Source organism: Mesoplodon mirus, assembly GCF_964341445.2.
Source record: "Mesoplodon mirus genome assembly, chromosome: 14".
NCBI lineage: Eukaryota > Metazoa > Chordata > Mammalia > Artiodactyla > Ziphiidae > Mesoplodon > Mesoplodon mirus.
The window spans coordinates 15,577,994-15,592,433 of NC_138990.1; the positions used below are offsets into that span (position 1 = coordinate 15,577,994).

Consider the following 14,440-nt stretch of genomic DNA (forward strand, 5'->3'; position numbering starts at 1 on the left):
TGGATTCTTAACCACTGTGCCACCAGGGAAGTCCCTATCAAGGGCCTTTAGGGAATACTATCGAAATAATCAGAATTTAATTAGACCACAGTGCTTCTAGCCACGGTAAGTCCAACTCCACAGGATAAGGCAATGACAGAATGGCTTACTTTGGTGTGAGAGAATCTAAATACATGCACCTTGTGTGTAAAAAAAAAAAAAAAAAAAAAGACACAACAATTCAAGGCTTTTGAAAAAAGCATCATTTATTTCAAAGTACAACACAAAGTTGTATTTTTAAGAAATACACATTCGATCTTGTATCTCAAGACTTGGCTATGTGCATTTCAGTTTATCTTTAAAATAAATTCAGGTGTACAAATGTTACAGACCTCAAGTACAAACAGCACAGAAAACGCGTATGGTCTCAACCGAATGTTTTCACATTCATTCACTGTTCTTAAAGTTGACTTACATTTCTGTAATCTGCTTTTAAACCGAGACAGCCTTAGTTTAAAAAAATACTCTATTTTTCAGCACAAAGTCCTCATACATTTTTAAAATTAGATCTTGGCGCATAATATTGTGAAATTATTAAAAACCAAACTTGGTAATTTAATAAAATTGTCACATGCCAGGACTTCTGAATCAACTCAAGTTATTTCCTTAGCTGTAATGTCAAATTTGTGTTCATACAGATAAATAAAGAATGGAAGAAGACAAGTGGTGGAAACTTGATAACAGTTAAGGTTTTCAGATGTACAGGTCTTATTAGAGTTTGTGGCTGAGTCCAGACTTTTCTCTAAAAGCACAACAGCAAATCTCGTATTATTATAATTGCAAGAAAGATCTGAAAGAAGCGAGTGGTACAAGCCTGCCCTGCTGGAGTCTGTTTTGCAAAGATGAGGGTCGCGAGTGGGAAGCTCCAGCGTTAAGAAAGAGCCTTAAAAAGATGTCTCGAAAATGGGCATATCATGATCTAGACGAGGGGCCCTCACTTTTTTCTTTTTCTTTTTGCCTAATTTCAATTCTCATGAGGGAAGTGCGAATTAGACCAGGGGTCGGAGCTCCTCCTTCCGATGGTGGGGCTCCATATCCGCCACGGGTTGTAGGTCTGGCCCAGGTCATCGGCAGGGCTGGCGGCGGAGGGTGTGTGAGGAGCGGAGGGGCTTTCGGGGCCCATGAGGCCGATGCTTGGCAGTGCGTTGGCAGGGCTGGTGAAGGGGAGGGTGCTATGCAGGCTGCTGGACCAGATCGAGCTGCTGAATGGAGTGGAGGACCACAGGCTGCTGGTGTTGCCGAGGATCGGCTGACGAAACAAAACACACAACAGGGAGCGTCAGGCTCGAGGGAGGCAGGCAGGTGGTAAAGCGGCGACGGTTACGCTAAGAATGGGCTAGACCGCATGGTTCTTTCATTTTAGTTATTTTAAAACAAATGTTTTATACATGAAGCCACCTCAGAGTCTGGGTGGACGGTTCTGATGTTTTAAAGATAGGGCGGCAAGCCACAGCCGGGGGGCCGAGTCCAGCCGCCCGCTTCTGCGGCTGAAGTCGGCGCGGGGGGGACGCGGCCTCACCGGTGTGCTTAGGGCCGCCCTGCCACCTGTGCACCCAGGGCGGAGCTGGACAGGCTGCACCAGAAATAACGGCCTGCAAAGTCTCAACAGGTACCAACCCCGTTTTTTTTTTTCTCCTTAACATCTTTATTGGAGTATAATTGCTTTACAATGGTGTGTTAGTTTCTGCTTTATAACAAAGTGAATCAGCTATACATACACATATATCCCCATATCTCCTCCCTCTTGCATCTCCCTCCCACCCTCCCTATCCCACCCCTCTAGGTGGTCACAAAGCACCGAGCTGATTTCCCTGTGCTATGCGGTTGCTTCCCACTAGCCATCCATTTTACATTTGGTAGTGTATATATGTCCATGCCACTCTCTCACTTCGTCCCAGCTTCCCCCTACCCCTCCCCGTGACTGACCCCGTTTTAAAGAATGGTTAAGATGACTGTAAAACTGAGAACAGAATGATTACAAGTGAAGACAAACTTTGGAATCTATGAAGCTAAAATATCTACCATTAAACCGTGCACATCTAATTAATTTAGTTTTCCTGAGGATGAAGAAGTAATCACAGTGGGGTCATATTTGTCCGTCACGATTTTGTAAAAGCCGAAACCAGTAATCATTTTCCTTGGTAAGAACACTATTTTGGAGCATGATCTTTGCAGAACAGTTTAGCTGAGAAGCAAACAGATGCACTCTAGAAAAGCTCAAGCCGAGACACGGGTGCTTCTCGGGATCAGGCATATGCCGAGCGAGCTCTGGCACCGTCTGACTCTGGAGGTGGTGGGACCTGAGACGGGCGACCAGCCACCCCGCGGTCTCACTCAGTCGGGAGAGGCTGAAGTGAGAGGATTCAGACGTCAACCCCCAGCTGTCAGCTGTTCCTCCTGTAACTAACTTCCTGACCGTCACGGCTCTGAAGAGTGAAGGTCACTTTGGCAGAAATGAAGACACAGCAGCAGAGATGGTGAAAGCGCTAACCCACGCCTTCCGAGCTGCTGTTTGTCATTTATACCTGTCAGCACCACCCAAGGGACAGTGACAGCAGTGATGACGTTGTGAGCGGGCGGGGCCCAAGCCCAGTACTCACTGTGGCCGTGTGGGTCGGGGAACCGGAACTGGCTGGCCAAGAAGGGCTGGGCTCGGTCGCTGGAGAGTCCCAGAGGTATGAGGGGCCACTGCTCAGCTCGTTCCAGCTCCTCTGTGAGGCCTGATTGCACGATCGCGATAACCCGAGCTTGCTGAAAACTTCTGGAGGTGAGGAAGCAAAGGCAAGTCCGTGCTGGATCTGGCCGTGCTCCCTCCGGCAGGTGGGGCGTCCGCTCAGGGGTCTGCATCCCACCGCTGCTCACCTGGAGCCATCCCACCCACTCCATCAGCTCCCACCCCCTCCATCAGCTCCCACCACATTCGGGGAAAACAGGATGCGGGGGGCTCTTCTCCAGACCCCAGCACGTGGTCTGAAGACCTCACCCACACCTATCACTGGACGGTCAAGTGCAAACATCACGATCACAGCTAATGTGAAATTCACACGGTTGCCCCTAATTCCGGACAGCAGAAACATAAAGAGCCCCAGCATGGCCAGGAGTCACATCTCAGACGCAGAAGCCTTTCTTGCAGCTCTTAAGTCAGTTCTGCGCAACACGAGCCAGCTGGGACCCGCAGAGCATCGAGCAGACCACCGCACCTACGGGCTGGGGTGCCGAGCGGACAGGGGACCCTTCTGAGGGCCTCTCACTGGGCCTCCTCGCACCTGGGCGGCTGTGCCAGACCCCATCCAGGAGAGCACGGACAGACCCACTTCCCTGGAGTCGGCCCATCTGCTGCCGCCTGACCGCACTGATACAGGGAAACGCATCCTTTAAACGTGTCCACTAAGTGACCGCCGTGTGTTCCTCCACACGTGAAAGTGGACCCTATCCTCCCTCTGTCCTTGTCCACAGGCTCATTAGTCACGGGTCTAGTGTTAAACACTCACCACCAGTTAGGTTAAAAGAGTTTCCAAAGGCCGAGAACGAATTGAGGGGTGTGAAGTCAGGGCTGCTGGGGTTGCTGACAGGACTCCACAAACCCGAGCTGAACGTTGTAAGAGGAAAATGCAACACACAAAAATGTGATGGTTAGTGGAGCAGGTCCATCACGCACGGCTTCACACACAGGAGGCGCGGCTTCAGCTGGGGGCTCACGTATTACAGGCAGAAGTGGGGACTGGAAACGCCTTCCATAACAAAGGAGGGGGGCACGGAGGAGTTCAGAGCCCAGGCTACCCTGTCGCGAGCTGACGGCCTGGCTCAGAGCAAGTGTCATGCAGAGAAAAGAGGCGTTTCTTCCTCGTTTCCCTTTTGGTAATGGAAGATTTATTAAAAAATGATTTCAAATCTAGGATTAATTTCCTTTTAGTGTCAAGCAGGTAAAACTGGGACTCTACTGACAGTTATAATCTTATTGTCATCGTTATTTATCTGGGAAAATGAACCGAGGCAGTCGCTGCATGCCACCAGGCCACTGTGATTGCTCTGGGTCAAAGAAGTGGCCTGTCCAATAATTTACAATAAACTGCCTAGAATTTGTTCCGTGTCCATCCTCTCGAGTGCGTTTTTGTTCTTCTAGTTCTAATGATCGGATCACATCCTTTTCACAACAACCATGATAACGGATTTCAGAAGAGACTCAGAAGGTAGAACACACGTCTGTCTCCCTCTCCGCTGGGGCGGAACATGTCGCGGCCCCTCCTCCCGTCAGGGAGCCAGGTGGGAGCACCCCTCAGGGCTCTGCCCCACCCAACAGAGAGGCTCCTGACCGCCTCCGACAAACACCTGCTTGTCGCCTAGGGGCAAACGCCTCGAAGCACACATACGATAGAAGATGCTAAATTGGCCTGGGAAACCCTCCTGCCTTCCCCTGTTAACAAGGGCCAAACGCACCTGTCTGAGCCATCGCTGTCCACGGGAGTGTGTGACACGCCAAGGCTGCTGGAAAAGTCTGTTTTGCTTGAAGAAACCTTAGCAAAGCCGTTCCCACCTGAAACAACGGGCTCCGAATCAATCAAAGCAGCCAGGCCGCAGGGACCTCCACCAGGCCCGAGGCCCAGCAGTGCCTGGTCTCCCAGTGCCAAGCCGCTCACCTGGGCTCTTGTCGTACCCGGCCGTGACTGCAGCAAAAGTGGGGTTGCCGTTCTTGCCCGGGAGCGAGGCTGCTTTTGTCAGTTTGTGTTTGCTCCCATTTGACTGCTTTGTTTTAGAGTCGCTTGAGGGAAGAAGCAAGGAGAGAACAGCTCAGTCCTCGTGGGCAATGCCCCGCCCCCAAGGGGGCCCCCCGGGGCACGTGTCCCAGGGCCTGCGAGGGAGCCGGGGACAGCCTTGGGCAGCCCACAGGGCCTGGCCAGCCCTCAGGAAATGCTCTGCGGCCTGAGGCTGTGTAGCCTGGGGGGATGGGTTGGGAGGGGGAAGGAATGTGGGAGAAAGGTAAAATTCCAGGTGTGGGAGAGAGGCAGGGGCCTGGAAAGGAGGCAGCCCCGTCCTGGAGGGAATGCCGGGCAGCGGGACGGAGTGGAGCGTGTGGGCAGCCTCTGTGCGAGGGCCCGGGCGGCCAGTGCCCACCAGGCCCGGGGCCTCCCGCCTCTTCCCACACGGGCAGGGTGGCCGTGGGCCGGGCCGGGCGCTGCTGCGTGTGTGGGAACAGGCGGCCCCTGCTCGAGTGTCATCACCATTGGGGTCACTGTCACTGCCTGGCAGGAGCCCTCCTCCAGGTCCCGCCCTTACGCTGCTACGCTCACCCGCCACAGGTCAGAGGGAACGACCCGCAGACCCATTTCCTTGCCCACAGCGCAGCTGCTGTGGGTCTTCAGCCCTCGCTGAGTATGCTCCTGGCTCCTGGCCTAGAGCATGACCCTGGTGCCCCTCGGGCACGGGTGACCAGTGGGAAGGCGGCGCCGTGGGGAGGGCGCTGAGCCCGCCGAGGGAAGAGGCGAGAAGGGATGGCCGTCTGCGGCCACTGAGGATTCCCAACTACGGGGAGCAGCACCGGGTTAGCGCGGCACAGGCGGGGGCCGCGGGCCTACCTGCTGGGGCTGCCGTTGACGATGCTGCTGTAGCTGCCCCTGGACGTGAACGGGCAGGGCGCGGCGGGTGGTGACGGGGAGCTGGGCGGCGGCGAGGTCTGGCGTTGTTTTAGGAAGACGTCTGCGTTGAGGGTTTGCAGAGAGAGTTTATAAAGGCTATCGGTAGCTGGAAGTTAAAAACAAAGGGTCTCAATGTGATACTTGGATTTTTACCCTTCAGTTTCGGTTACTTCTGGTGTTCTAGCTGGTGCTATGCAGGACTCAACTGCTTCCAACAAGAAAAACCTACAGCTGTCATACGTGTTCTGTTTAAAGAAAAAAAGGGAAGTCGTGTCTCTCTCTGCATTCTGGGCCTTTCCGGGAATCACCGATGTGACCCACCTCCTGGCTGCGTTCTGCAGGCCTTGCCAGAGGGCGTGGTCCTCTCCCTCCCACACCTCAGGCTGGGAGGAGACCTCTCCACGCCCCTCAGGGACGGGCAGGTGGAGTCTCTGCCGGGACCTGAAAGCCTCTGTGCTTCCACACAGGTCTGAACTGCACAGGTGCGGGGCCACTCCCGGTCCCTGTTTTACAAGGATAGGATCTCCTACTATATTCCTACTGCCCTTTAAGGCACAGCTGTTTTAAAAATTTAAAACAGAAAAACTTTCAGTGTCACAAAATAATACTGATTCTGCACTCACCGAATGGAAACATACAACTTGTATCCGAAAAAGGTACCACTTAGCACATCTATGGTGCGCACCTGGGTGCTGCTCCAGCTACTGTGATGCGAAGTGTGAGGAAGGGGCCCGGCCTCTACGAGCTCGGCCTCTGGGGCCCCCAGACTGCACGGCTGCCCACTCGCCCGTTACCCTGGCCAACACCCGGCCGGTCGTCCCCCTTGTTTCTCCTCCCTGCCCAGCAGGCTTTGCCCAGCTTGGGGCCTATTCCCCTGGCCCCCTCCTGGCGGGCCTCTCGAGCCTTTACAGTGAGGACGGTCTGCACTGCTCTCCCTCCGTGGGAGGGCCCGTTCCCCTCACTTCCAGAACCCAAGCCGGCTCTGCATGGTGGTTCCCCTGCCCAGACCATTCCCTCCAGCACCGGGTGCTTCTCCCAACAGCCCGGGGGCTGGGGCCTGAGTGAGGCTACGCGCGTTCCGCGCTGTGTCAAGGCCCCGGCCCGCCCAGCACCGCCAAACAAAGCACCCTTCTCTTCGAAGGCTGAGTTGTCTCATCTCCGGCGCCACTGTGCACCCGCCCCGGTGACTCTCCCTGCCCCTCCCCCGTGGTCCTGGCACCTATCCACCGACCCATGTCCACCTGCCCCGCTTACGTGGAGAACCCCTTCTTCACCTGCTCCGGGGTGTGCTGACCTGATGCCCACACCCTCTTCCCTGCAGGATACCCCTCGGGCTTGTGTTGGTGCTGATGCCGGCACGGCTTGCGTTTACTTCACTGGGCCCCAGACAACCCCATGAAACCGGCTCCCTGGGCACGTGGTATTTACTCCCTACACTGGAATCCAGCTTCCTCTGTGCAGGAACCACCCCAATCCCAGGGTATAAGCTGAGGACCAATGTCCAGCTGAAACCTCAGAGGGGACCCAAGGACTCCAAAGCATCAGCCTGGACACCGGGACAACCCAGAGACTTGTTCAACACTACTTGAATGACCAGGGATTTTGGAATATATCTCTCATCTCAGGCAAAAAAAAAACAGTACTATAAGGCACCAGAAAGTTTCACAGCAATTACAGGGCTGCAGGTTCTAACCCATCTGGAGCATCTCTTTCCAGTATGTATTTACAAAGGTGCGTGTTTAACGCACACCTCACCCGAGTTTCCGAGTTCCTCGCCCTCATTCAACTCACCACCCCCTCTGCTCTAAGCATCCTTCGCCTCAAACCTGGTGCGCGACCCTCATCTCCCTTTGGCACAAATGGGCCAAACGGAGGCCGTGCTGACACCTTGGTGTGGGTAGACAAATCAGCCCTAAGGGACTGACCCCCAAGCCCTGCCACCAGGCCCTGACTGTGCTGGTCTCTGTCATCTTCTGTTCCAGGTCTTAAGTTTCCAGAGGGCGAGGACCTCCACCCTCTTCTAGGAGACGGTGCTACTTTCACAATTTCCTGCAGGCCTGACCGGAGGAACGAGGTCAAGGGGCTAGTGAGAGAACCAACATGGGTTCCTGGAAAAGATGTGGGTAAACTGGGAATAAACTGCATTTTTACAAAAAGCAGTTATACTGTAAATGTACGAGAAACTAGTCAGGTGAGGGGCTGCTGAGGTGACGCTTTCAGGAGGCGGTACTTTGGATGATCCGCTGCTCTGCGCAGACCTTTCCGTGCCCTACACTCGGCACTGGGGTGCTGGCTGACCAGCCCTCTGAATCGTCTGCTGATTGCTCTGGTATAAATACTCCCACCACGGCCGATTAAGCTACAACAGTTTAACGACTAGCAGACTGTATAACAGCAGCTTTTGCTGGCTGCTACGAGCCGGCCCCGGCAGGCTAGACGCTGGGTCTCCTTGTAAAGCACTACGTGCCCCGGCCATCCCCGCCGCGGCTCTCCGGCCCAGAGCTGGGTGGGCTGTGGGTGTGGAGGGCCCGTGGTCTCCAGGTCACCATACTTACAGCTGCCGGGCTTGTGAACGGGCACGGAATCCCACTCTGGCGGTGGAGAGTCTTTCTCACCTTCTGAGCTACTGGTGTTGCCTAGTTCTTGACTGTTTGGGAGGAATCTTGCTAGGGCAGGTGGCCTGTGATCCAGTAACTTATTTGCACCTGTAGAGAATTCAGAAAAGAAGGCTGTTATGGAGGATAATTCCTTTCTTTCGGGCCAACTTCAAAAAGCCCGTTCTCTTCTAGTGAGAACCCAACCGTAGCCGTCCTATGACTGGTAACTGCTGACCGATTACTGCCAACTCACAACTACTAACACAACGGATCATGAGGGCATCTGTACGATGAAAAATGAAAATACCTTTTGTTTTCTGGGAATTTCGTGGTTTGGATCCATTTGTCAATGTAGTTGGAAGAGGAATCTTGGTTGGGAGATTTCGACGCTGTTTACTTTCCAAAGGGGTGGTATATGGCAGCTCTAAAGAACTGAAAGACAATCAAAGGTGGAACATTCAAACGCAGCCCTTTGTTTCAGAGCAGAGAGGAGAGGCCACTGATCCCGCTACAATTTCAACACCTTCTTTTACTCATTTGGCCTCCTGAGGCATTATCAACCCACAGTGCTGAGGGCTGGCCGCGTTCCAAGCGCCTCCAGTACTGTTCAGGAGACTCGCACTTGCAGGTTTATCCTCTGCTATTCTGAGTGTGGACAAGGAACTGAGGTCCGTTGTTTAATAGTATGTAATGCGTGGGAACACCTGCGTCAGATAAGGTGTATGACGCTGTTGGCACAGACTAGCCATTTAGGAGGTACTAAGTGCGGTCATCCTGCTGGTGAGTGAGTCTCACCCAGCAGCCAGACTGCCTGTGGGACTCCGGAATATGGAGATTCTGAAGGGTCTCAGGCTTAGAAATGCCAAAGGTTCTGCTGCTCAAAACCTTGAACGCATTTTTCTCACAGACACTGTGTACTGACCAGGGCTAAGTTCCTGGGTGACCTACAAAACCCCAAGAGCCCATGGCAGAATAGCAGGACTGCTTTATTTGCCTAAGGTGTAGGTTGAGTGGGGGAGATGAATATTCTTCTTTATTCTTGAACTCAGGGTTCATCTTAGGCAAAAACTTAAATATTATTTTTATTAATCTATTTAGAGTATATTTCTTCTAAACTATTTAGAGGTAAGCTTAACATAATAAACATATATAAAGAGGACAATGAATTGGCTCTGACCTTCCTGTCAGCAAGGCAGCTGGGCTATTTTGAGTTTCCACAGCCTGATGAAGAAAACATTAAAATGTGGCGAGATAAGCAATCTCTAGGAGAAATGAACTTGGGGAGATGGCCCTCATAAAGTAGCCTGGTGAACAATGGAAATGCATGGACCCTAAAAACCTTTCTTACAAAGCTGCTTCTGTGCTGCCCACCAAGATCAAGTCGCAGGCTTGGGAGGCCTCTGACAGGAGGTGGGCTGACACAGTCCAGGAAAAGGATGTCTTCCCGGGAAACAGTGGGACACAGCTGACAGCACCCAGTGGCCCGATGAGAATTCTTCCAAAACTCATCACGCGTCTCCACCGGGCTCCTGGTGATGGCTGCAAAGCTGTCAGTTTAAGGCTGAGCCAATAGCTTGCTTCTCATCGAAAATCTCACAAAGTTCACCGGTCGACACAGATGTTCTTAAAACGGGTACGTGTCTGGCATTTTCCACTGTAGCGCACGTCCTGCCCCAGCCCTCAGGCGTGTGACTCCCACGTGCCGCGCTGCCCCCAGCCCCAGCCTTCAGGCTCCTCCTGCTGCCCCTCCAAGTTCGCACTCCCTGGGGGGCAGCCAATTTCTGCTGGGCTTGGGGCCAGGCACAGACCACGCTGGTCCACACCAGAGTGCAAAGGTCAGGACGGGTCAGGCTTTCTAGATCCAACGGCACCACCAGCAACCCCCCCGCCCCCGCAAAGGTGTAAGTACGTGAAGCGTGACTTCGTACGCAGATAAAATGTTGTTAAAAATATAGCTTTCTTTTAAACATCGTTACTGGAGTGTAAGTGCTTGACAGTGGTGTGTTAGTTTCTGCTTTATAACGAGGTGAATCCGTTATACATGTACATATGCTCCCATATCTCTTCCCTCTTGTGTCTCCCCCCCACCCTCCCCATCCCACCCCTCCAGGCGGTCACAAAGCACCGAGCTGATCTCCCTGTGCTATGCGGCTGCTTCCCACTAGCTGTCTGCCTTACGTTTGGTGGTGTATACATGTCCGTGCCACTCCCTCACTTGTCACAGCTTACACTTCCTCCTCCCCATGTCCTCAAGTCCATTCTCTAGTAGGTCTGTTAAACAGATAAATTTTAACAGAGGCTCTTTACAAACATTTTATAAGGTAGGAGGTCAAAGGTCACGTTCATTCTTTTGTTTCTTTATATTTCATAATTTTTCTATAATAAAGTGTTAGTATATTTGGAATTAGTGTAAGAGCTAGCCAAAAATTCGAAGGGTTCGGTTAACCCACATAAGTAGGATTTTAGGTGGGATAACAAACTGACATGAAAAAGTCCACCGCGTACGGGCGAGACTATTAATGCTGCAGTTTTAGAAATCGTCTGCCCTTGCTACTTCCTACTGACAGGGTGATTTAAAAACACCACCTTTTAAAAAACAAAGGCTCCCCTGACAGACACCCAGACCTCTGGTAGTGGTGGTGGTGGAACTGGGTGGGCGTGAACTCTTTGTAAGCAAGTCGTTTATAAGTGTGGGGCTGGGGACTGTCTATACAAAGCTTCACGCTGCACTACTGTGGAGTTAGTTGGTTTTTAAGAAAAAAGGTGCCAGACAACGACTTTACTTCTGCTGACTCATACTTTCCTAAGTTAAACCAGATCATCTCCACCAAGAAGCCTTTTTTTTTTTTTTTTTTGCTGTACGTGGGCCTCTCACTGTTGTGGCCTCTCCCGTTGCAGAACACAGGCTCCGGACGCGCAGGCTCAGCGGCCATGGCTCATGGGCCCAGCTGCTCCGCGGCACGTGGGATCCTCCTGGACCGGGGCACGAACCCGTGTCCCCCGCATCAGCAGGCGGACTCTCAACCACTGCGCCACCAGGGAAGCCCCAAGAAGCCATTTTTAAGGCTTCTGAATAAAATGGATAATGGCCAACTTAATTTAGGTGATTCTTTGGAAGAGAGAAGAACAGAAAGCTAGCTGGGATGCTGACGCACGCTCCTAAGTTTCCTGCTGCTTGTGTCATACTCGGTCCCTGCCCCCGTCTGGGGGAAGAGGGGAGGCAGAGAGCTGAGGGCAAGGTGAGGGCTTTCCCAGTGCTGAGGGCCTGGAGGTCAGTGTGTGCACTGTGGCACCCACGGCCCTGAGCCGAGTGCTCTGTTCAAGCAGACTCTGACAGAGGGTACAATGATTCTATAACACATTTTGCTTATTTTAGATTATTACATTTAAGTTATGTAAACATACGTTGATAAACAGAAAACAAAAGGATCAATGGATAGCTGGTATCCTAAACCAGGGGGCCCTGCGCCTTTCCTGGTCTCCTGAAGTCCTTTTAGTGTCTGACATGTCTCATCCCCTGGCATCTCTGACCTAAAATACAGTCTTCGGGAGGTCTACAGACCCACTTCTACAGCGTATAAGCTGGAAAAAAGGGGGAGACCAGATCTCTGCCCTGTAACCCTTTGCCCCACATTCACTCCTAGTGGTTTTTTTGAAGCCAACTCTTGGGAGTTAGGGAGGATGGGGCTACACAGGCAAAGACCACGTGGGAGCCACTCCTCTGGCTTACTACCACTTATGTATAGGAAAATGAATTCTTCAGCATTTAAGGATTTGGGTCTTCTGGCCTGGAGGTGATATAATATAATGTTCCAACAATACTGATAACATTTAAAGACTAATTTTTGATAAAGCGAATGTGAGCTAAACCCACAGATTTTACTATTAGAACATCAGCTTTTTGGCTAACTGCTATATAAATGCTTTTTCCCCACCAGGTAAATCTTCCAAAAGAAAGTCATAATATATGCCTTATTAATATATCTTTTTTAAAAGTGTGCACCTATTTCCTTCAGATATGTGGAATCATATATAACGTGCTGAGAGCACTTCTTAGGTGACAGGAACATCAGGTGTCACTGGGGCGGGACCAGCACAGGACAGCACAGTGCATTTACTGTCACAACCGAGTGGAGACAGCAAATGGCTCTATTCAGAGGCCACCTTTCTGGTTATTAAAAAAAGGTCTTGGGCTTCCCTGGTGGCGCAGTGGTTGAGAGTCCGCCTGCCGATGCAGGGGACGCGGGTTCGTGCCCCGGTCCGGGAAGATCCCACATGCCGCAGAGCGGCTGGGCCCGTAAGCCATGGCTGCTGAGCCTGTGCATCCGGAGCCTGTGCTCCGCAACAGGAGAGGCCACGACAGTGAGAGGCCCGTGTACCGCAAAAAAAAAAAAAAAAAAATTCTTGAACTCTGAATTTGACTGATGTACTAAAAGATTCTGACTCAAAACTTTTATCCCTGAATTTAGAAAAACACAAAACAAGATCAGTGAGTTTAAAGAGATTAGATACAGGAGATGAGAAGACCAGGGTTGATATAGATTTCTCCAGTTACAAAAGACAATTTAGAGCACGTTGCTTAAACTGTCTTCTGGTAATGATTCCTCTGTTAACTATACATCAAAAGGACACGAGTTAACCACTCTATCTGCCTCCTAACGGGGGCTGGAGAGCGAGCAGCTCTGGCTTTGGGTTTACCAGCAAACTCAACATCCCTGCAAAGTCAGGGGCATCAAGCGGAGTGGTTTACAAACTTTCAAAGTCAAATCTGCTAATGGCCAACTTATTTCATAAAAAAATCAGAATATGACAGAAATCAATAGAAGAGGGATGAGAGGATTAACATGTATGTACAATCGGTCTTAAAAATACTGACCTCAGGCATCAAGGAGAATAAACAGGGCAGGTTTGGTGACAGCCGCCTATGAAATGGTTTCATTAAGATAATTCTTAGAAGTTGGGTTTTAAAATTTATGATTATAAGAATGATAGCATGACTGTCCAGTCTCACAAAATCTCAGCATATGTAGAAACTAGGGTTTTTCATAATTTGGATTTTTGGCCTCAGTTACTTTAAAACATCTGATCAGTCAACTAAGCCTGAAAAAGGTCTAGAAGAATACTCTCTCGCCACTAGACGAGGGTTAATTCCTGTCCTGGGGTGCCAGAACATTAGCAGCAAAGTACCTCAGGCTGATGCCTCTCAGGGGAGACTCAAGTGTATCAGCCATTTACTCCACTTGACATTGCTTCTAACTGGGTCAGATCGTTCTCAACGAATCGTGGGGTGAGGTCACTTAAACTGACATTTTGCACACAAGGGTAACTTTTAGGTATAAATACTCTGTTATTAATCACTGCCATATCCTGTGTTATTTCATAAGTTCAGGGACAAGGTTAAATTTTACTGCAGTAATCACTAATTTCTTACTAGCTTCTGGTTCTACAAAACAGACGGCCCCTGTCGACTTAAGCTGTATAATCTAGGGACAGAGTCTAGCTTATTGATGTTTTTGCAGAGCTCAAGTTTTATTCCTAGAATCAGAGTAAGAACAGACCCGCAAAGCTAAGGGCAATTCTAATGATAAATGTCTTCCTTTATCAACTTATACCTAATTCCCTCAACTTCCTGGGTCGATGCCCACTTACCACACAAGAAGGCAAATACTGGCTTCCACGCAGATGGCCATTTTATATGGTGAGCTAGAAAGGGCATTATTAACCACGCTCAAACTAGGATTAGTTTACTAGACAGACCCAAAGTTTAGTAAAAGTACGAAGTAAACTTGGTAACGAATAACCCAATAGTTCAACTCATTCCCTGACCTGGGGAAACATTCTGCAGGTCGCCCTCCCTGTGAGGCCCACAGGACCTGCCCCACGGGAACTGGACGGGAACTACTTCATGGTAGAACTGTCTGGTAGTCACATCTGCCCTGAGCACTGTTTTTTTTTAAGGTTAAGAATAAGTTCTCCCAAGTTTTACAGCACAGAATTCTAGATCCCAGTGGCAGCTCTGGGTTAGTGAGCAGACTCAGGGCTCTAGCTGAGAGAAGTTATGCTCGTACCTGCGGCTAAAGCACCAAGGCCATCTCTGTGCAGAAGTGAAACGGCTCTCTGCCTGGGAACAGATCACCAACGTACATTTTCCTCCTCCATTTCACAAGTAGC

The 14,440-nt window shown here is 50.9% G+C and overlaps 1 protein-coding gene across 2 annotated transcripts in view; it reads right to left on the reverse strand.

Moving 5' to 3' along the window:
* Window positions 1-227: 227 nt before the first annotated feature.
* TMEM131 (transmembrane protein 131) overlaps window positions 228-14,440 on the reverse strand; it is a 190,923-nt gene continuing 176,710 nt past the window's right edge. Inside the window, exons 34-41 of one of the 2 annotated variants that reach the window (XM_082642292.1) lie at window positions 8,577-8,701; window positions 8,228-8,377; window positions 5,613-5,778; window positions 4,677-4,798; window positions 4,477-4,573; window positions 3,531-3,628; window positions 2,640-2,797; window positions 228-1,288 (exon numbers count right to left, since the gene is read on the reverse strand). In XM_082642292.1, coding sequence (XP_082498418.1) covers window positions 1,004-1,288; window positions 2,640-2,797; window positions 3,531-3,628; window positions 4,477-4,573; window positions 4,677-4,798; window positions 5,613-5,778; window positions 8,228-8,377; window positions 8,577-8,701 — 1,201 coding nt within the window. In that variant the 3' untranslated portion in view covers window positions 228-1,003. Of the gene's footprint in view, window positions 1,289-2,639; window positions 2,801-3,530; window positions 3,629-4,476; window positions 4,574-4,676; window positions 4,799-5,612; window positions 5,779-8,227; window positions 8,378-8,576; window positions 8,702-14,440 lie in introns of both variants that reach the window. The other variant, XM_082642291.1, reaches the window with a different exon arrangement.